This window comes from Macadamia integrifolia, chromosome 12 (assembly GCF_013358625.1).
Source record: "Macadamia integrifolia cultivar HAES 741 chromosome 12, SCU_Mint_v3, whole genome shotgun sequence".
Classification (NCBI taxonomy): domain Eukaryota; kingdom Viridiplantae; phylum Streptophyta; class Magnoliopsida; order Proteales; family Proteaceae; genus Macadamia; species Macadamia integrifolia.
In genome coordinates, this window is record NC_056568.1 from 8,139,477 (window position 1) to 8,162,476 (window position 23,000).

The 23,000-nt window shown below is 36.8% G+C and overlaps 1 protein-coding gene across 1 annotated transcript in view; it reads right to left on the minus strand.

Moving 5' to 3' along the window:
* The window catches only part of LOC122058040 (probable xyloglucan glycosyltransferase 6), a 26,965-nt gene that overhangs the window by 1,414 nt on the left and 2,551 nt on the right, over window positions 1-23,000 (minus strand). The window contains exons 2-4 of the mRNA XM_042620437.1: window positions 20,749-21,057; window positions 478-768; window positions 280-393 (exon numbers count right to left, since the gene is read on the minus strand). Of these exons, the coding sequence (XP_042476371.1) occupies window positions 280-393; window positions 478-768; window positions 20,749-21,057 (714 nt within the window). The remainder of the gene's footprint in view (window positions 1-279; window positions 394-477; window positions 769-20,748; window positions 21,058-23,000) is intronic.

Below are 23,000 nucleotides of genomic sequence, written 5' to 3' on the forward strand. Positions count from 1 at the left end.
AAAAAAAAAAAAACCAAGTAGAACACCCAAAACTAGGAATTCTCCAGCAAGGGATTCAATGAAGATGATACTGTTTTTTTTATTTTTTGGTGCTGGATTTGCAGTTCAAAGCAGAAGACTTGACCATTAAAACCACATCGAATTTTTTCCAGTGTGTGTGTGTGAGAGAGAGAGGTCTATGATTTACACAGTGAAATCAGGGGAAAGGAGCAGGTTTTCTGAAAATGTAGCATATTTTATATTTAAGAAAAAAATGTTTTAAGAAGACGGGATCCTGACCTTTGAACGAAGGATGTCAAAGAAGCACAACCGGAACAGCTGCATTGGACCAGAATGCCAGCGGTGCTGCTGTTTCTTGTACGCCTCATAGCACTCCGGCAGTTCACAAAGGCACTACAGTGAAAAAATGTAATTCATAAATTAAAATTCGTCATCTAGTTTGTGAATATGCTGACAGAATAGCAGTCTTGAACAAACCTTTACATCATTCAGGTATATGAACTTCCATCCACAAAGGTGAGCACGGACAGCAACATCCATGTCTTCAACAGTTGTTCTTTCCATCCAACCACCACATTCCTCAAGAGCTTTGATCCTCCATACACCAGCAGTTCCATTGAAGCCAAAAAAATGGATAAATAAACCATTGACCTGTTGCTCAACCTCAAAGTGGAAGGATAAATTTATATTCTGCAACCTTGTGAGCAAGTTTTCATCCTTGTTTATGAAGGCCCACCTTGTCTGGACTAAAGCTAGATCATCATTCCCCTTCAGAAAGAAAGAACAACAATTTAAAGTAAAGACTAAATAAACACCTAATCTTCTGCCTCTTTCCCCATCAACAAGTACAAACTATATAAAACAGAACATATGCTGGAAGCACAGTATATAGCTGATGTAAATGAGCACTGCTTGGTCATCATCCAGAGTCCCAAAAATTGATCCTGTAAGCAAGTCTTGGGCAACCAGATATTATGTAATCGTAAATAATTTGAATCCAGTGCAAGTACTTCCCCCAATTTTTATGACAGGATCAAATGACAAAATGCCAATTGTGAGTTATTTTAAAATATTCTTATTAAAGGATACCGTAGGGGGTATTTTGGTATTTCTTTTATATAAAGGCATATGAGAAATTACTCATATGTTGAAACAGCCTCTCTACATTCTTGGGTTAAGGCTGCATAGTTCTCGCCCCCCCCCCCCCAAAGAACTCGTACATGCAGGAGCTTCATGCACCGGGTATGCCCTTTTTTAATGTTATAAATATACTATTGCTGCCGGTTAGGTTATCTGAATACTCTAATCGATCAGCCAATCTATTCTCCCCTATTTTCTTTTCTCTTATCTTCTTCTTTCTTCTTCCTTCTCTTTCTTCCTCTGCTCTTCTTATATGCATGTAGTGGTTATTAGTTAATGATTTTTTAATTTATTTTGTAACACGGTATCCAAGCATCATTAACCATTTGCTTGCAATCTTCCTTTTTCTGGTTTTTCTCTGAAGCAAAATGTGTCTTCTGCAACTGCTGTTCCTTATCTTGTTCATGATGTTTTCTATTGTCCATATATATATATATATATATATATCGATCTGAGGAAGGAGTCTTCTCTACTGGTGATGTACCGCTCTAGTGGAGGTATTTTACTGCTGAATCAAAGGGCTTATCAGATCCTGGTTGCACTCTTCTCTCTGCACAATCAGGCCCTGTTTTGGGTATTTTCTTACTTATTATAGGAGAAGGTGTTGTAGCAGACCCAATACTCAGACCAGAAAAAAGCTGACTTTTGATGAACTGCAATTCAGAGTTCAAACCAGATAAAAATTATTATAGGAGAAGCTGCTGTAGCAGATTTAGCCAGTAGATCCAGGGTCCTTCTATGAATGAAGCATTTTTCTGTATCCAAGAGATTGTCTCCCCTCATTAGATCTGAATCTTCTTTGCCCAAGGACAGCTCAATAGGGATGTAAATGGATCGGATACAGATCGAATTCAAATTTTCTACTATCTGTTTACTCTCTGACTTGTTTAATCCAGACATTCCTCCCCCCCCCCCCAATGAATATAATTTGCTCTTAATCTATCCTTCTAAGTTGTTTTAACTTTTTTCCTCATTCTCTAGAACCTGTTTAAACTTCAAGAACCCTCAAAATAGTTAATTGATTATTTAATCAGATCGGATAATTCGGATTTTATTCCGGATACCCTTTAACCGAATACGGATACCCCTAAATGAATACGAATACGAATTCGATTCGGATTTCGACTATCCAGCTCAGCCTTAAATGCAGGTAATGGTGGTCGTGGTTCCAGATCGCTGGAAAAGGTGATGGCTCAAAGGGGTTGAGGAAATGGTTTTTGCAGTCATGGAGGATAGCAAACCAACAAAACTTTACAGCAGTGTACGCACTATGATAAAACTAATCATACTGTTAATAACTGTTGTGTAAAGTATGGTAAATCTCAACGCAAGGTTCACGGTATCGGGTTTCGACCAGGTTTCAACCTCTGGGGAGACCGAAATTTCGGTGGAAACCTGGGAAATTTCGAGGATACCGGGGAATTTTTTCCAGTGTGGTGGAAACTTAGGTTTCGACCCACAAACAATGTTTTTTTTTGTCTGGTTTTTTGTGTACACACTATTTTAAACATTTGTAACACATTCACATCATTAGTTTCATTAAAAAAAACCATATAAAGTCTTACTTGTGTGGTGAACCAAAGGTTCAATAATCATTACACTGACTTGTTGGCTTAAATTCTGAAACTTTACTACATAATGACTATATATAGTCTACAATCTGCATCAAATCATAAGACATAATCCAATGATCTAAAATAGATAAAAATATTACATCATCAACAGTTATCTATCAACACTGAACAGTGGTGACTCAATCACTCAACACTCGAAAGTAGTGACTCAATTCAAAGTAGAGTGTCTAGGCGGTTCCATCCAAGTAGTGACTCACTACCCTTAAGGCACGCATGTTATCTTTTCTAACATTATTTAGTGAGCTATATATACCTTATATCATAAAAAATCAACATTAAGTCACAGTAAGCTATGAAGAATCAACATTTAGCGAAATACTCTTGTTCTATAATAAGTTTGACTGGTCAAATGATTTTTATTTTCATATGAAATTTTTTATATTAGGTATAACATAAAACCAGCTTTCTAACAAGTCTAAGATTACTTAAATCTGAGTTGTAATGACATAGTTATGCTCCGGTCAAACTTATTTTAAAATGCAGGAATGCTGTTAAAATCGCCTGAATGAAAATAATTTTAGAGATATCAAAACAAAAAATTATTTTATCGGACTTTTGGTTTTTAGCAATGTTTTAACATAATAGGATTTATAAAATTTTCATAATTGAGAAAAACCCCAGCATTTAAAAGTTGAAAATCGCCCCTATAATCAAAATCCAGTTTTTGTTCTTGGACTGGGAAGTTGACTTTTTGTCCTTTAGGAATTTGATTTTTAAACTATTTTTATTGGATTCAAATAAGGTGTATTTCCTTATTTATTTCATTTACTTAAATGATATTTGGCATAAAAAAGTGCCAAACAATGAAAATCTCCATTGTTTCCCCAAGTTTCCCACACTTGGGAGAAAAAATGTACAAGGGAATGTCAAAAGCAGGTCGAAATAGGTGATTTTTTAAAATCCCCTAAGGTTTCGTTTCAACCTGGGTCGATACCTGCGAAACATGCGAAAGCTTTGCCTTTTGGTTTCTAGTCACATGTTTCGCTCGATTTCTAGAACCATGTCTCAACGGGAGCAGCAGTATGCCTACATTAGTGTCTCAAGAATTCAGAATTGGTGTCATCTAATGATACTATTGCTTTTTCATCCGGTTCTAGTCAATCAGTTACTGCGTCTCATGATGATTATCACCAGTTATTGAAATGAGTTCAGCAGCTTAAGACTGGTTATCCACTTCTTTATCCAACTGCTATATTAGCCCATACAGGTACTGTTGTGCTTCTCGCTTCTTCATCTCCTATCACTTGGGTTATTGATTCAAGTGTTTCCTCTCATATGATGGGTAAGTCAAATGTGTAAATGAATGCACTGCATAGTAGCGAGACATTGACGCTAGTTGATTTACCTATAGATAAGGAGCTTACAAAGTGTTGTTGGGTACCATAAAACCCTAATGGCTCTATTGAACGTCTTAAAGTTCATTTGGTTGTTCATGGTTCCACTTAGACATACAGTGTTGATTACTTTGAGACATATTCTCCTATGGCCCGTCTGACCTTTGTTCACATTCTTATTTTTCTTGCTATTTCTTTGCTTCGCTAGCTTAATAGCTTTCTTCCTAAGCTTTGCCTTTTGTAAAAATGGAATAGTTCTTGATTTCCTTCTCTATCTGAAGCAATAACTTCTTGGCTACTAGAAACCAAAGGAGGTGGCCAAATAGAAGGGGACTTAGTATCTACTCCACGTCTATGGGCATAGTTTTGACCCTCCGGTTGTTTCCCTCCCTCTCCCCTTCCATAGAGGTTAGCATCTAAGAAACTAGTGAAACAATTCTAGCCAACCGTAATTCAATAGGAGATACCTTCTGGTTTTAAGCAATCACCAAGAGCTTGGTTTGATAAATTTAGAAAAGTTATTAGATCACTCTATATTTTTTCTTCGCTAGGTTCCAAGGTGATACTATTGTATGTTTATGTTAATGATATTTCTTTTTTTTTGTAACAATTTATCTGATATTAAATGTGTCAAGGCCTGCTTACAACAACATTTTCAAATGAAAGACTTGGGTGCTCTTAGATATTTTTTTTGGGAATTGAAGTTACTTGCCGCAAGAAAGGAATTAGTCTGTCTCAAAGAAAATGTGATTGATCTTCTACTTGAGACTAGCATATTAGGATCCAAACTTGTTGATACCTCTATGTATCTTCATCATAAACTTGGAGTTTGTGATTATAAGAAGTATGCAAACAAGCATTGATATAGAATATTGATTAGTAAACTTGTGTATCTTATTGTAACTAGGCCTGACGTATCGTTTGTAGTTAGTGTCATAAGTTGATTCATTATTCTGACACTAATTAGGTAGGTGTTGAAGGTGATAGGAGGTCAACCACTGGTTAGTTTACGTTTGTTGGTGATAATTGTTTTACTTGGAAGCAAAGTTCGAACTGAGACTCTGGTTTTGAGCTTGTCCGAAACCAAACCAATGGTCAAAACTGGTTTGTTTCAATAGGCTTCGCAAGTTTCGACAATTGGTTTCGACCGAGAAATTGGAGTTTCGCAAGTTTCGACATTGTATTTTCCAAAAAAGTTGAAGTCATTACCAAATCACTTGATTTCTTCATACTTTTTGGCATTCTTCTACCATTCAACATTTCTACAACTTGGATTTGCATAATTGGAGCTTTAAGGTAATGATTTTTTCCACAAATATAATTTTTGAAGAATTAGTACATAGAGACGGTGCTGAGCACAAAACATGTCATGGGATATGTTCGAATCTTATTTTACAGGATACATATGTGCTGCATTCAAACTTTGGAGGAGCGTCACCGACATCTTTAGTAGTAAGCAGCTCAAGGAGTACTGAATGTTGCATATTTTTATTTCCCTAACCTAATATATGTTTGACTATTTTAATTTCTTATATACATTTCTAATAGCTAAATTATAGGTAGTCAATTTCTATAATAGGATTAGTGTACAACAATATTCAATATACACTAGCAAACTTGGGTCCAAACCACAAGTGCCCTTTTTTTTTTTTTTTTTTTTTTTTTTTTGAACTAATTCATGGAATAAGTGTAAAATGGTAAAAATAGGCAGCAAAAAGAAAGGGCCAACCCCTTTTCTGGGCCCCCCAAAACCTAGTTTCGAATTTAGCCTAAAAAAAACCCAGGTTTCAACCAGATTTCGGTTAGAACCTGGGATACCTCTGTTTTAACCAAAGTCGAAACTTGCCTCAAAACCAAAACCTTGATCCTTGGTTGGAAGAGTAACATACTATAGTGGCTAGGTCAAGTGTTGAAGCTGAGTATAGAGCCATGACTCATACTACAGCTAAATTAATGTGGTTAAAGTAACTTCTTCAAAAGCTCAGTTTTCTAGTCAACAAGCCTATTGACATGAGTTCCGATAATCAAGAAGCTATCTGCACTGCAAGTAATCTTATCTTTCATGAAAGGACCAAGCATATTGAAGTTGATTATCATTTTGAGAGAAATGTTATGCAGAAGTTGATCTCCACCCCATTTGTTAATTTTTGCAAATTGACTTGGTGACATGATTACCAAAGCCTTGTTTCAAAATGTTTCTTCAAGGTTGTTCCAAGCTGCGATTGGGAGACATTTATGCTTCAACTTGAGGGGTAGCGTTAAAAGTATACCATAAAGGATATTTTTGTATTTCTTATAGTATTTCTTTTATTTTAAGGGCTTATAGTAATTAGATATTACATACATGTTATAAACAATTGCTGCCGGTTAGGGTATCCAAATACTCTTATCGATCAGTCTATCTTTTCTCCCCTATTTTCTTCCTTATCTTTCTTCATTTTCTTATCTTTTTCTACGCAGCTACTGGTTAGTTCTTTTCTGATTTTGTCACAATACTTAACTGAAGAGTATGCAAAGATTCAAGCTCCAAAGAAATAAACATCTCTAATAAAATTAGAGATCATAGATACTTCCATTGAATAGAATATCTTAGTTAAGAATCATTGAGAGAGATGAAAATAGTACATAAATAGATGGTTTTCCAATTGCATTTTGAAGTGCATGAGAGTGATCTTGGTTGATTAAGTTGTTCAACAAGAATATAAGGACAAGGACCGTGGTTCATTTCCACTGCGAAACAAGTCAACATGACACCCTAAAACCCCCCCCCCCAAAAAAAAAAAAAAAAAACCAAAAAAAGAAAAAAAATAGAGATTAGATGGTGATATAAATATTCTTAAATGCCCATATATAATTCTAAATAAGACATGAATTTCCACCAATAATTATAGAATCAAGCTTAGTGTTGTAATATGGGTATAAGGGTATTTCTGTCCTACCAATTACTCATTATAAATAAAGAGGGTTGTCAGAGTAGACAAACAAATTCATTCCCCATAATCAAACACATGGTATCAATCTCTTCGATGATCCACACTGTAGGGACCCATCTCTCTCTCTCTCTCTCTCTCTCTACCACCACCCACCACTGCTTCTCACCTCTTGGTGGTAGCTTCTTAAACCACCAAGAGCTCTGTACCAGTCTCCTTCTTTCTTTGGGCTCTTAGATCCCTTCTTCCCAATGATCTGAGAGACCCATTTTTCTTTACAATGGTTTTTTTAGGGATTCTTACGGTAGGGTTTTATCCCTGTTCGATGCATATTTTCATGTTGATGTTGCTGCCTATGGTTGCTGTCCTCTTAATCTATGGCTTGTGTTAGCCATTTTCAAGAACATATCAGGTTTTTCTCCAAAAAATGATTTTTAGGGTTTTCTTCCCAATCGATTTGATAGGTGCACTAGAGCCAGGTATAGCACAAGCAAAGGTGGTTGTTTCAACCATCAAATTGATCCCACGAAACCAGTTTTACTCAGGGTTCCCTAACTTTGTTGGTGTTGATGTATGCAATTTGGTACCTTTATGGTTTATGGTTTCTTCTAGCGTACGTGCATCTACTGAATGGTAACTATGTTTGAAATTACTGACGCAAATCCTAGATCTGAAGGGGCTAGTCTTGGGGCACATCATGTTTCTATTACCTCTCCATCAATTCCCACGGGTATGCTGGATATATTACAGATGAATTACTGAAGCTTACTGTTGCTGGTGCTCCACAGAGAAAGCGGAGCTCTGATAACTCATTGGGGAGTCGTTTCCACTAAACCAAATGCAACCCCAGATTGTTAAGGGTTATCTATTGTTGGATACTGCTGTCAAGATTTGTTGATGCTACTTAAGTTTCAAAAGCAAGAATAGACGTTTAGGGTCTATCAATTTTTGGCTAGCCTCAATATTGAGTATGATCAACTTCGTGCTCAGATGCTTAGTCGTGATCCTTTCCTTACTCTAGAGCAGGCTTATTCTCTGATCCAGTTGGAGGGTAGTTGCCGTCATGCTATGTTGCAGCTCACTTCTCAGGACTGCTTTGCCTTGCTTTCTTATTCTACTATACATCCCAAAGGTGGGTCTACCTGCTCTAGAGATCATGCTTCTTCTGAGCAAGAACCTATTAAGCGTTGACTATTGTGGTAAGGAATAACATAGTAAGGAGTTTTGTTGGAAGCTTCATGGCTGCCTTGCTTTCGAAAAGGGTCATGGTCGTGATAAGTCATCTCAGGCCAATTAGGCCGAGGTCCCTGAGCCTGTTCCAGCCAGTCCTAGTTCCACTCTCCTCCGAATTGCTTGTTGCTTGGCCGTCTGATGACCAAGCTAGAGCCTTCATCTTCTACCCCTGCTTCCGCCTCCATCTACTTTAGTTATGCTTGAGTCCCACAAGACTTCCTCAGGTATTTCTTTTGGTGCTCACTATGCATTGGTTGTCTCACGTCCTTGGATAATTGATGTCGGTGTCACTAATCACATTACTGGCTCCTCTAGTCTTTTCTTTCAGTATTCCCCTTGTTCAATTAAAGACAAGGTTTGGGTGGCTGATGGTTCCCTTTCTTCTGTTTCTAGATGGGTTATATAAAATGTTCTCCCATTCTATCCTTAACCTCTATTTTACATGTTCCAGATTTCGCCACTAATCTCCTTTCCATTAGCTGTCTCAGTATTGATCCAAATTGTATAGTCATTATAGTAACTTTTTTCCCATCTCACTATGTTTTTCAGGATCTGGTGATGAAGAAACTATTGGTTGTGGTAGACTACATGGTGATCTTTACTTTCTCAATGATGGCATCCCTCCTAGCTGTCAAGCTCATTAGACAGATTTTGCTCTAGCTTCTTCATCTGAGTTATCCCTTTAGCATAGACGATTGGGTCATCCTCCTGTTGGCACTTTCGTTAAAGTATTTCCACATTTGTTTCAGCATTGTAATTCCAAGGAATTTTATGTGATGCTTGCATTTTGTCAAAGCAAACTCATTCTATTTAAATAATAGAAATGCAAAACATTTTTCGTTAATCCATTCTGATGTCTGAGGCCTTACCCATAACGCTCCTATTTCTGGTTACTGGTGGCTTGTCAGCTTTATTGATTGTCATTCACAAGTTACTTGGATTTATCTAATGCACCGCAAGAGTGAAGTCTTCCGCTGTTTTCATCTATTTCATAGCATGGTCTGCACCTAATTCAACTCCACCATCAAAATTCTTCGTAATAACAATGGCAATGAGTATATGGATGGTTCATTTCAGAATTTTCTTGGTAAGGAGGAGATCCTTCATTAAACTAGTTCCGTTGATACTTCAGCCCAGAATGGTGTCACTGAACGCAAGAATCGTCATCTGTTAAAGGTGGCACGCTCACTCTTATTTGAAATGCATGTCCCTCCTCATTATTGGAGCAAAGTCATCCTGACTACTACTTTTCTTATAAACCGGATGTCAACCCGGGTTCTTTAATTCTCTTCCATTCTCCTCTTCAGACTCTTCAATGCTCAACCACCTTTCTTATTCCAACCAAAGGTTTTCAGTTGTCTGTTTTGTACAAAATCACCATCACCATGGAAAGTTAGAACCGCGGGGACTCAAATATGTCTTCATTGGCTATTCTGCTACACAAAAAGACTACAAGTGCTATCATCCTGCGTTTAGGTGTGTGTCTGTCTCCATGGATGTGGTGTTTCATGAGTCTGCAGCTTATTTCTCTCCAGCACCTCTTCTAGTGGGAATCTCTTAGTTTGGTGAAGATATGCCTCTATTTGTTACTCCTCTACAATTAGTTCCTTTAGTTCAGGGGGAGGCAAGACATTAATCAGCCACCTATGAAAGTGTATGTATGTCGGAATCGTGAACAAAAAATAACCACCACCATAGCTCCACCAACTCTACCCAGTCAACGGCCACCTTCTGATCCAGGTCCTACTCCATATGGTAATCTCTTTCCTGAATCTCCTAGTATCCATCTCTTGACTTACCTATTGTTGCCCGCAAGGGAACAAAAGCTGGTACCCACCATCCGTTGCTCAATTGGTCTCATATAACTCTCTTTCCCCATCATATTGTGCATTTGTGTCTTCTTTGTCTTTTGTGTCTCTTCCCAAGAATCGGGCAATCTCAACCGAAATGAACCGGGTCCGACTAGAAAGGTGAACATTGGCTTTCAGTGGAGACCGAGATTATGGTATCAAAGTTGAGGTTCCAGAGTTCAATGGTGAAAAGGGACCTGAAGAATATCTTGACTGGCTTACCAAAGTGGAGAGAATTTCTGCATATAAATCTCTTCCGGACGAGAAGTGTGAACTCATCCTCACCAAGTTTATTAGGTATGCATGTTCATGGTGGGATGATGTATTGCATGCAAGGTTTGGCAGAAGACTTGGACCGGTTACCAATTGGGAGGTTATGAAGCAGATCCTGACTGAGAAATTTGTTCCTCTTAATTATGAGAAGGTGATACTCCATAAATTGCTTAATTTGCAACTAGGCATCAAGGAAGTGGATACATACACCCTTGAATTCCACAAACTATCTTCAAGGTATCGACTTCAGGAAACAGACCAGTAACGGGTGATGCGATATATCAGTGGGCTAAGTACTGAGATCCGGCTCGAATTGGGTAACACTGACTTCAAGTCCATTGATGTGGCAGCAGCTCATGCCAAGACAACTGAAGAGAAGTCCATTTATTGGAAAAATATGCTCTAGACTCCTTCAGTTTATAGACCTCCACCACATATGGAGGAAAAGAAGCCTAAAGCTCGTAGAGTTGAAGCAAAAAGGTCAAAGTTCAAAAAGGACAGTGATCAGGTGAAGAACATCAGATGCTATAGTTGTGGCGAGAAGGGTCACTACTCGAACAAGTGTCCCAATAGGACTCATTCTGTGAATGCAGCAGAGAAGTAACTGGTAGAGAAGAGTGATGATATTGATGCTGCTTTATATCCTTATCCTCTCGATGAAGATGATATTGACGAAGATGATGAGGATGTGGAAGCTCATTCCGCTAGTCTTTCATCCTTTTCAAACAGACTAGTTGACAAAGCTCCTCTCTTTAGGGAAAAGGGTACTCTTCTACACGGTTCTGATCCTACTGATGTTTATACAGTTGTTGATACCGAGGTAGAAGCAAACTTCATCTCTGCTGAATTTGTTCGAGCACACAACCTTCCACAGAGAAAACTTTTCAATAAGATTCGTGTGCAAGGTTTTGGATCCACAACTCGGGAAAGGGCCACTACAGTTGTTCGAGTACATCTATAGTTTGGGCCGTTACAGTACCATGTCTCCTGCTTGCTCACCCCATTGGCTCATTGTGACATTCTTCTAGGGTGACCTTGGCAACGACATGCAAGCATTCTTTATGATGGTGCACGGAACACCATTAAGGTGAAGCAAGGTCACACATACTTAATGAAGCCACATGCATTATCAGACATGCCACATCATCGACTGATTCTTGCTCTAATGACACGTCAGCTTACTCTCCCTCTTCATGGTATAGTTTTTAAGGCGTCGCCAAGGCACTGATAAGGCGATGCCTTGGCACTGATGGGGTCGAGAGATGATAAGGCAGTGCTCTGCCTTATGTGAAGTGACTATGGCGGCCACCTTATGCTATAAGACAACTTAAGCAACGCCTTATGGCGCCTTATGTTTTTTTTTTTAAATAGTTTTAAAATTGCTTGATGAAGATTCCAAATTAAATTTTCTCAATGGTAGGTGTATAAGTTTTGATGCACATGTGCTGCATTGGATAAAAAACTTAATAACTTAAAAGTTAAAACCCCAGATCGCATCTCTCTCCACTCCAAATCGTAAAACCCCAAATCAAAAAACCCTCATAGCTGATGGTGAGGTCCCTCACTCCCTCGTCCCTCCTCCTTCAATTCTTCTCCGACAACTATTATTCTCCTCCGGCAGCCTTCGGCGACCCCCGGCAAAGGTTCCTTCCACTCCCTCCAAGTATGTTATTGTTTATTTTTCTATTTTCTGATTTTTCTTATCTTCTTTGTGCACTTTTTTCTTTTTCTCTCTTCTTCTTTCTTCTCCCTTCTTCTTCTTCTCCTTTCATCTTCATAATACGCAATACGGTGAGACTTTGAGAGTCGTTACAGTCGTACAACTCTCAAGTCATAACAGTTTTTTTTTTTCTTCCTAAGGTGAGTCTTACGAGTTACGACGCTGTGTGTTTTCTCCCTTCTTCCTTCTTCTTTATTTTTTATTTTGCTTTAGACTTTTAGTGACAATAATTGTATTCAGAGTTCAGACTCTGGCTTATTCTTTCTGATGCAATAAAGTTAGCTAACAGGATTTTTACTTAAGTATAGTTTTCATTTTTCAAGAAGTGGCTAATTGGTTATATTTAGACTAGAAATAGTAAATGATAGCCGCTAGCCTCTACTCCCTTTAACACACACTTTGATCTGTTATCTGTATGCAATTCTCAGATAATTTTAAGTTCAGACTCTGGCTAATTGTTTATTTTTCTATGTTAAGAATTTTCTAATTTTTTCTTCCATTCTTCTCTAATCTGTCACCTAATTTTTAAACTGAATACTAGGAATTTGAATGGAGTTAGCTTCCATACTCAACTGGATGAGTGGATTCTGATGTTATCATGTTAATGTCTCCATGTGTTTTTTTTTTCCCTCATATCTCTGGATACATAAGTATACAATTAGGTTATTTTTCCTGGAGTATTTTTTCTTTTTCTTATTCTGATTTTCCCATATCTCTTTAATGGAGGCATTTGCTTTTATTACCTTATTACCAAATAGGCTCATATTCCCTTATAGTAGTAATATTCCCTTTAATTAACTTTTTCTTATTCTGATTACCTTTTTACATTACAATGTTAAACAAAGAAACAGGTTAAATCCACTCATCTATAGAAATAGTTGATGGTAGCAGTGGGGGTGAAAATACAAGTATTGCTGCTACTGCACAGCCAACAATTGATCCAAGCAAGGATTCAAAAAGGAGAGCTAAATCAAATTATCCTGGATGGAAATACGGATACTGGCCTGACTTAACAGACAGAAATTGGATTAAGTGTACCCTGTGTGAAGGATGTCAAGGGAGGAATAAAACGTTTGAATCAACATCTTATTGGTGGCTATGGAGCTGTAGCCAAGTGTGTAAGAACAATGGAAGCGATTGCTAAAAAGATGAGAGATGCAATCTTGAAGAACCAGAGAAAGAGGAACCTTGATTGTTTGGATGATTTGGATGCTAGTGATGGATATGGAGTTTCACCTACGGAAGTAACGGAACCACAACATAATACAACATCCGATTTGGAGGTCTCATGTCCTATCCCTAGCTCTGGGACAACTTCAAGAAGAAATAAAGCTATCATTCAGGCACAATCCAAACAACAAGGAGTCCCCTGATAAGCATGTGAGGAGGACTCCTGAAGAAGTGGTTGCAGAAAGACGGGATAAAGGTCCATATCAGATAACAATGGATAACCGTGTAAGAGGAGAAGGAGAAAGAGATAAACTTCATTCTTACTTTGCAAGGTGGGCTTATGAAAGCAGTGTTCCATTTAATGCTTTGAAGTTAAGGAGTTTTGAGGAATTGGTAGAGGCTATTGGTCAATATGGACCAAGTTTCAAGCCCCCTTCATATCATGACTATAGGGGGCCTCTATTAAAGTCTGAAAAGGATAAAATTGGTGAGTTAAAGGTAAAGTATTAAGGACATTGGAGAAAATATGGGTGCACACTCATGTCTGATGGGTGGACGGACAAGAGAGGAAGGCACCTAATTAATTTTCTTGTCAACTGTCCGGAGGGGACTTTTTTTTCTGAGTTTGTGGATGCATCTAACCAATCACAAACAGCTGAAATGTTATTTAAGCTACTTGATAGTAAGATTGAAGAGATTGGTGAAGATTATGTGGTTCAAGTAGTCTCTGATAATGCTACCAACTATGTTGCAGCAGGTCGACTATTAATGTAGAAAAAGAAGAGGTTGTTTTGGAGTCTATGTGTAGCTCATTGCATAGATCTTATGATGGAGGACATAGGCAAATTGCACTCTTATATGTCTGCTATATCGAAGGGCAAGAAATTAATTGCATTCATCTACAGGCACACTCGCCTGTTTGAAGCTATGAGGCAAAAAATAGGGGGAGACTTAGTGAGAGGGCTGGAGTGACTAGATTTGCCTCTTCCTTTTTAACACTCCAGAGCTTATACAAGCACAAAGAATCTTTGAAAAAATTATTTGTTGATGATGAATGGTCCCGTTCTAAGCTTGCATCTATATAGGCAGGGAAGAAAGCTTCTAAGACTGTGTTTACCACAATATTCTGGAATGGTGTGATGGATTGTATAAGAGCATCACAGCCTCTTCTTCAACTCTTGAGGATAGTAGATGGTGATGAGTTGCCTGCTATGCCTAAAATATATATGGCACTACAAGTGGCAAAGAAGAACATAAAAAAAAAAATTTGGAGATAAAGAAAGGAAATGGAAGAAAATCATAGGGATTGTTGATCACCGTTGTGAGACTATGATGGATCGACCAATATATTTAGCTGCCTTTTTCCTCAATCCAAACAAATTCTTTAAGGCAGTAGCAGAAAATCCAGATAATGAGATGGACTTTGCTCATAAAGCAAGTGATGCCTTCAATGATGTTCTTTCAATGTTGGTGCCTGATGAGACCTTGCAAGATACGATCATTCTCCAGGTTGAAAATTACACCTATGCCCAAGGAAGTTTTTCAAAGGACATGGCGATTAGACAAAGGGACAAGTTGAATCTTAGTAAGTATATTTCCTTTTCAAGTTCTCATTAGTTTAGAACTTTGTATTTTGATTTTTTACTTAACCTTTTTTTTTTATATTATATATTTATAGTCTCTTGGTGGTCCCGACATGGAAGTTCTGCTCCTGACCTTTCAAAAGTTGCATTGCACATATTTGGTCTTTGTTGCTCATCTTCTGGTTGTGAGCGCAATTGGAGCACATTTAAATTTGTGAGTATTGAGTTAAGTACATGTACTTCACTTAATATGGTTTTATTGAAGATAACCACACATTATTAATGTTTTTCATATTCACACCAAGAAGAAGAATAGATTAGAGCATCAACAGTTAAATGATCTTGTCTACATTCAGTATAATCGCTGACTTCAAGCAAGGTTCCAAGAAAGAAAAGAACAAAACAGAAGCTACAATCCATTGTTGCTTGATGAACTTAATTGGAGTAGTGAGTGGACGATTGGTGAATCAGAGAATGAATTAGTTCATCCTGAGAATGATCTCACTTGGAGAGATGCTGATAGAGCACTTGAGGCATCTTCACCATATCAAGGCCACAATAAACCAAGGAGGGCTCCAGCATCTACCAGTGGAACCAATCTTTGCTATACCCGGTGTGGTAGGAGGGTTGAGCTTGAGGATTCTTCAGATGAAGAAGTGGATGAGATGAGTGAAGAGGATGTTCGTGATGATGAAAACATTGAGGGCGATTATGGCATAACTCCAAATAATGCAAGCCAGCAACAGAATGCAGAAGAAGAAGAAGATTTTAATTTAATTACTGATTTGGATTGAACTTTGAGCCTTTGAGTCTTTGAACTTTAAAGTATTTTGAGTCTTTGAACTTTAAAATTTTTTGAGTCCTTGAACTTTTAAGTATTTGACTTTCATTGTTTACTAAATTTTTAGCATTTTAGTTTATTTTATGTTTTTTCTTTATTGAATATTTTTAGAATGATTCAGAATCCCCAGGTTAGTCACTTCTAATCTATTTAATTTGGCATCTCGATTTTTACTTTTGATTTTTTTAATTCTAAGTTCTTAATTACTTCTTTGACAGGAGTAGAAATATAATGGATGACCTTAGGGCTTAGGCACTCATTCTGGCATCATAGAGGTAAGTATAATAAATACTTGTATATTTTATATCTTCTTTTCTTTATATTTATAACTTTGTTTCATAATTATATATTTATATTATATGTTAATATATTATGATGATTGATGAACTTAGTTTATTCACTTTATTGATTTGTTTTCTTGATGAATATCTTACATTGGTATGAAGTATAAACCTTTAATATTTATTTAGCATATGAGTAATAGGATTCAACAAGGATTTAAGCCAAATAGATTGGTTTTATAAAAAAATTACACAAATGTTTTAGTCAGCAAGGCGACGCTTTATGCCCGCTTTATCGCTAAGGCGCTCTGAAAGACCCTCAAACGCCTCCGTCGCCTTACCGCCTTAATAATTATGCTCCACGGAGTTATGTTCCCGTCATTTGCTTTGAGATATGTGCCACCTCATCGGCGAGCGATTTACAAGGGTATCTTGGGAGCACGACCTAACTCAACGGAGTTGAGTTCTTTTAAGACCGAGAGAGCTGATGCAGTTAGGCGATGGGTTTAGAAAAAAAATCTCTTTTGATTCGGTTCTTTATTTACTTTTTTTTTTAGATAGAAATTAATTTGGTAGGAGATTTTATTTTAGTTGTTATTTAGGTTAGTTTCTAATTAATTTAGCTTCCATTAATTGATGGTATTTTCCTTTAAGTAGTCATGTAAGACAATATGAAATTTCAGTTTTAGTTTTTGAAGACTTTGAATGAATTGAAAGATTGTTTTAGGTGTGAACCATGGCTGCCGTGGGTGGTTTCCTTCTTCCCTTTTCTAATATTCTCTATCCTTTCTCCGATCTCTGAACTTTCTCCTCTCTTTATCTCTTCTATACTCTTTCTCCCTTCCCATCGATCTGTTACAACTTTCTTGTTTTCTATTCAGTTCCTACAACTAGCGACAATATAGCTTGGGAGGAGTGGTAACATCTTTGATCCTCTTCCTTTCCTCTTGAGATCTTGTGTGGTGGTTCTCCACCAGAGGGTGACTGAAACTCTATAGTCTTGGCTCCAGTTGATGTTCCTACGGTGAGAATCGAAGACAAAATCAGATCTGGACCTTGCCTTTCTGCCAGGTACAAGTTGCAGCAACAATCAATCTCCTTTGGTTGAATTCTACATATCAATAGATCGGAAACGAGAGCCCATCGAGATTCCCACCTTCGTGTGAAGTTTCAGGGTGAGCAAAGCTGAGTTGGGTGACTTCTCCCAATCGAAACCAGTCTCGGTCTCCGCTGGTTCTGAGTTTCATCGTGACCTAAGGTTGAAGAAATCTGATTTCTCTATTTTACAAGTAAGGACAAACTGTTAATTACATAACCCCCCCCCCTTTGACTGAATTTTTGTTCGATTATCCCACTTTCTTTAAATTTCCAGAATAACCGCCTTATATTAAAGTTTCAGTTCCAGAATTACCCCAGCTGCTATCTAGTTACTTCTAAAGCCCTGTTTATTTTTTTATTACAGAATTGCCACCCAAACTCTTGCTTAGAACTATCTATTATTCTTGTGGGCCCATAAACAATCCGAGTCCCCCCGATCCACATCAAACAGGTAGACACACCACTGAAAGCCAATGTTCACCTTTCCAACAAAGATGGTAATCGTGTGGATAGGGGACAGTATCAAAGGTTAGTTAGGAAGTTGATCTATCTATCTCATACTCGTCCAAACGTTATAGTTAGCATGGTGCCAAGGCGTTAGAGGGTAGCCTAAGCGCTTAGGCAAAAAGTCACCCCCGCCTTAAGGCAAACAAGGCAACCAAGTATTATTTTTTATTTTTCCTCTTTTCTAACATAATTTAATATAATATATTATATATATATATATATATCTTATATAATAAAAAATCAACATTAAGCCACATCAAGCCATTAAAAATCAACATTAAGCCACATCAAAAATCAATTTTAAAGAAATGTTCTTGTTCTATAATAAGTTTAACTAGTCAAATGGTTTTAATTTTACAAGAGACATTTTGTATTAGGTAGAGCACAAAACCAGCTTTCCAACAAGTCTAAGATTACATAAATCTGAGTTTTAATGACAAATTAATGCTCTATTCAAACTTATTTTAAAGTGTGCAAATGCTGTTAAAAATGCCAAAATGAAAATAATTTTATAGATATCAAAACAAATGATTATTTTACCAGAATTTTGGTTTTTAGCAATGTTTTACAATAATAAGATTTATGAAATTTTCGAAATTGAGAAAACCCCAACGTTTAAAAGTTGAAAATCGCTCATACAACCAAAAATTCAATTTTTGTTTTTGGACTGGGGGTGGAATTTTTATACTTCTATAATTTGATTTTAAACTATTTTTATTGGATTCAAATAGGGGTATTTTCTTATTTATGAATAAATCTCAAATAAAAAAAATAAACCATTTGACATAAATAAGTGGTGCGCCTTGCAATAAGGCGATAGTCGCCGAGACTCCAACTAGACCACCTAAACACCTTGTCATCTCCTAGGTGATGCCTTAACTATGCCAGGCATTACCTTGTTGTCAGTCTGGGTAGTCATTACATATATGAATCTCCACACACTTAAAAATTGTGTATCATATCCTGCAGTATTTGAAATCGGCCCCAGGGAAAGGGGTACTCCTTTCTTCTCATGGTCACCTGTGACTCTGTGAGTTGAGGCCTTTACAGATGTTCACTAGGGCAATTCTCCTAATGATCAGAGAGATCTACGATTGGTTATGGCACATTTGTGGATGGAAATTTAGCCACATGGAAGAGTACAAAACAAGTTATTGTTACTCGATCTAGTACTAAAGCTGAATTCCGGGCATGTCCCATGGCATTTGTAAGGCTCCAATGTCTGTTGAATGATCTGGATCTCCCTATTTCCTTACCAATGATGCTTTACTGTGATAGTAAGGCCGCCATCAGCATTACACACAATCCAGTTCAGCATGATCATACGAAACATGTGGATGGCCAATTCATTAAAGAGAAGCTAGAACAAGGGTGATCTGCATTCCTTTTGTTAAGTCTGGAGAGCAGTTTAGTTGATGTCTTTACTAAAGGGCTAAGCAGTAAATTTTTATCCAATTCTGTCCAAGTTGGGCATGTGTGATATCTATGCAGCAAGTTAAGGGGGGTAGTTGTAATATGGGTAAAGGGTATTTCTGTCCTATGATGGTATACTTGTAACTTGTACCTATTTCACTCATTATAAATAAAGAGAGCTGTCAAAGTAGACAAACCAATTCATTCCCCATAATCAAACACTTATAAACTAAAAGAACATAGCCTTAGATAAACTAATAGAGAAAAAACTGAGTAAAAAGCAAGAGTACCCAAAAATATCAGTTTGAATCTATGCCAAGTAAATTAATAACAAATTTTACTTAGGTCATAGATGGATAATATAAAGGGAAGGACAAAAGCTTCCATACAGTCTTTGTTGACTCAAAGAAACCATATGCAAGAACAGCCATACAGAAATTTAGCAGGTTTTGAGAGGACTCTCAAAACAGATACCAATGTTACTGAGGAGTAGAAGACATGCATTATGTAGTGGAGCAAGCATGGAAACATCCAAGGAAAGACATTCGAGTTCCCAACCATGACATATCTTTATGGCGACAACACATATTAGTGTTGTGCTTGTCTTTGTGCCCTGATAAAAATTTAACTGATTAGGCCCATAGTTTGAGGTCTCAGCAAGATCTTGCTAATATCTCCTTTTTTTTTTGGTGGGGTGCAAGTGAAGACCATAGGCAATACTAAAAAATAAAAATATCTCACTTGAAATCTTGGTGTCTCATCGAGATTTCGGTTCATTTCTTGGCTATGTCTCGACTCAACCAATTCACATGATGTTTTAAACCCCATTTCGATGAGATTACTCGCCTTTCTCACTAGATCTTGTTTGTCTCACCCTGTTGTGAAGAACCCCCCCCCCAACACACAAGATTTTGTGTTTTTGGTGCTTCTTCTTTCCAAATCTCACCTTTACAATAGAGATTATCAACTTCAACACTTGGAGATTGAAGATTGACACTTTTTATGTCTTTCAATTCCTTATGTTAATTTAAGTTATTTTACACTTTTACTTGAATTATGTGCTCTAAAGTATTAGATATTGTACTAGTTCTCAGCCCCCCGGGACCTCGCATATGCAGAAACCTCGTGCACTGGGTACGCCCTTTTTTATTTCAAGTACTAGATATTGTGTGGAAAAGCCTAAATTAGACCTATACCATAGACAACCAACGTAGGATCCGAAGTCAAAGTGCCATTTTGGGTATGATTTTTTAAAATCTAATGTTTCCACTGTGTTTAGAAGGTCTAAAAAAAGCTAGATGACAAGTTTTATCGGCTAACCTGGCCATATGGCCACTGAAACCCATCCCAGAGTTTTCCCGAGTTGTCGTGTCCAAAAATGCATGGTTTTGCCAAGATCTCGGTTTTTTCCTGGGCAAAACCAAGACCTCAAACCTTGAGTAGGCCTTACAAACGAAATTTCCAGGATGTATCTCAAACCCCGATGAAAATTTTCTGATCATTGAGAATATAAATGGTTAAATGCAAATCTAGAACTATGGAAGGATGTTTAGAGCCCAAAATTTCAAAAAATAAGTTGAGCCATACAGACAAAAAATCCCATTGCCTGTCTTGAGGCAAGTTCATGAATTTTAGTTCTAATTAACAAAATATCATTTGGAAATCTGAAATCACATTCTAGGGACAATTCTTCAAAGGTGTAGTTGAACTATTCGCAGATGAGAACGAAATAAAAACTAACCTTAAAATAGGGAACAGTTTTCTTCAAGAAATCTGGTCCAGGTTGAAAATCTGCATCAAAGATTGCAACAAATTCATAATCCTTTACATAGTCACAGCTCATTGCAGATTTAAGGTTCCCAGCCTTGTAGCCCGTGCGGATAAGACGGTGTATATACAAGATGGGTACACCCTTTTGTTGCCATTTCAGTACTTCAGCATTGATAAGAAGTTGAACTTCTCGATCATCAGAGTCATCCAGAACTTGTACAAGCATTCTGTTTCTTGGCCAGTCCTGGTTGCATATTGCTGCAATTGATTGCTGATAAACCTATGTGGCAACCAGAAATGAGAGTAAGTCTATAGTCTGCACAAGGGGAACCCTTCCGAAACCAAACAAAAAGAAGAGCTATTGAAAGATAAATGCATCACTGGAAAATAAGCACTGGAGCTCAAAAGTTGATAAACTCAATCAGAAATGGATTAAAAATCATCAGAAGAAAGATAATCTAACCATAACAAATATTTGTCTTGAAATGATTGCTTACAATCTAATTAAATGTTTGAACACTTGCAATCAATATTTTTAAAAGAAGACAGTACGGAAGAAACGACTCAAAGATTGTGACGGTTGACTAACCACAGGAATTACTACTTTTAACTTGCAAAATTGTTTGCAACAGATTGACATAAACTGTAATACAGTGAAAAAAAAATATGGGATAAGATATTATGGAAGTGAGATTACTACTTTTCGCTTCTTTTACATGGTCCTTCACAACTTTAAGAGTTCAATAAAAAAATAAAAAATACAAATAAACAGCGCTTCATTTACATGGTCCTTCACAAGTTTAAAAGTTCAAACTAAGTGTGTATTCATCAGCCCTTTAGGCAACAAACTATATAAAGTTTTCAATAATCCGAAAAAATTGAATTAATAATATTTTTAAATATAAGTGATGCAAAATTAACTTTAACATTATTAATAAAGCAAGGTCTTCTCTCACAAACTTATTCTCTCGTCTACTCAAACCCTGCAACATAAGCAACCGTTGTTTATGTGAAAGATCCCTATTGGTGTCTGTTTACCCCTTATTCTTTTTCCTCTCCTAAAACCCTTTTGTTTCACACATCATCTCCTTTCCATTGAATTCTATCCCTAAATCTCAACTTTTCAATACCTAAATTCTATCAACCTAATCCTGTAGTAAAAAATACTATCTCACCCACTCAATCCCTAAAATCTCTCCATTATATATATATATTTATATATAAAATATTAAGTAGTTGAGTATAACACTATGTAATATATGTTGATCAAAAGTACCACTACAGGCCTATTTGAATTTAATACCAAATTTCCCATTCCCGTTGTCCACATAAAAGAATGATGGCCATATTTGGGTGCATGTAATCTTTTCATAATAGCTGTTACTGATGAATTAATCAAATAATATTTTATTTAGAGAATGTGACTGCATTTTCTGAACTACAATATGCCTTTGTTTCTAATCAAACTATTAAAACAAATCTATGCTTAGTATGTTATGTTGCATAACAGCCAATGAAACTTGATTAGTACATTCTATTAATAAGAAAGCTAAAATAACTAAACCACAAGCTATCAACATAAGAAAACAATTATATTCACTCTACACCCACTTTTGTAATCAAGAAGTCCTTTCAATTTACACTTTAACTCTATGCCAACAAATTTTTATTACAATCTATTCAGTATCATCCATTTTTTTTTTTTTTCAAGTTTGAGGAATCTTATAAATTAATTAATTACATTATAGTGATGTAATAAAAAATTTTAATACAATACTGTCAAATAAGCACTTAAATGAACTCAATAGACTGTCAGTTGATGTATGTAACTAGAGGATAAGTCTGGGCCTGCTCTGACTAGTTTTTGTATGGTGGTCATCACAATACAGGAGGATGGAAGGATTTTTCCAGGTAAGAAGCTGTTCTGTAATTCGAGGAATTAGTCTGGGCCTGCTCTGACTAGTTGGTGTATAGTGATCATCACAATACAGGAGAATGGAAGCAGTTTTCCAGGAGTGAAGCTGTTCTGTAATTAGAGGAATTAGTCTGGCCCTGCATCATGGATATTATCTCTCAGGAGACGGCGATCAGTGGGTTTACTGTAATATATTTTGTACTTTTGTGGCGATGATTTCACATTTTTGTGTTTGAAGGCCCAGATTATCTGACATCTTCCTTCAATTTCCTTGAGTGGAATTTTTTTTTTTTTTTTTTTTTTTTTTT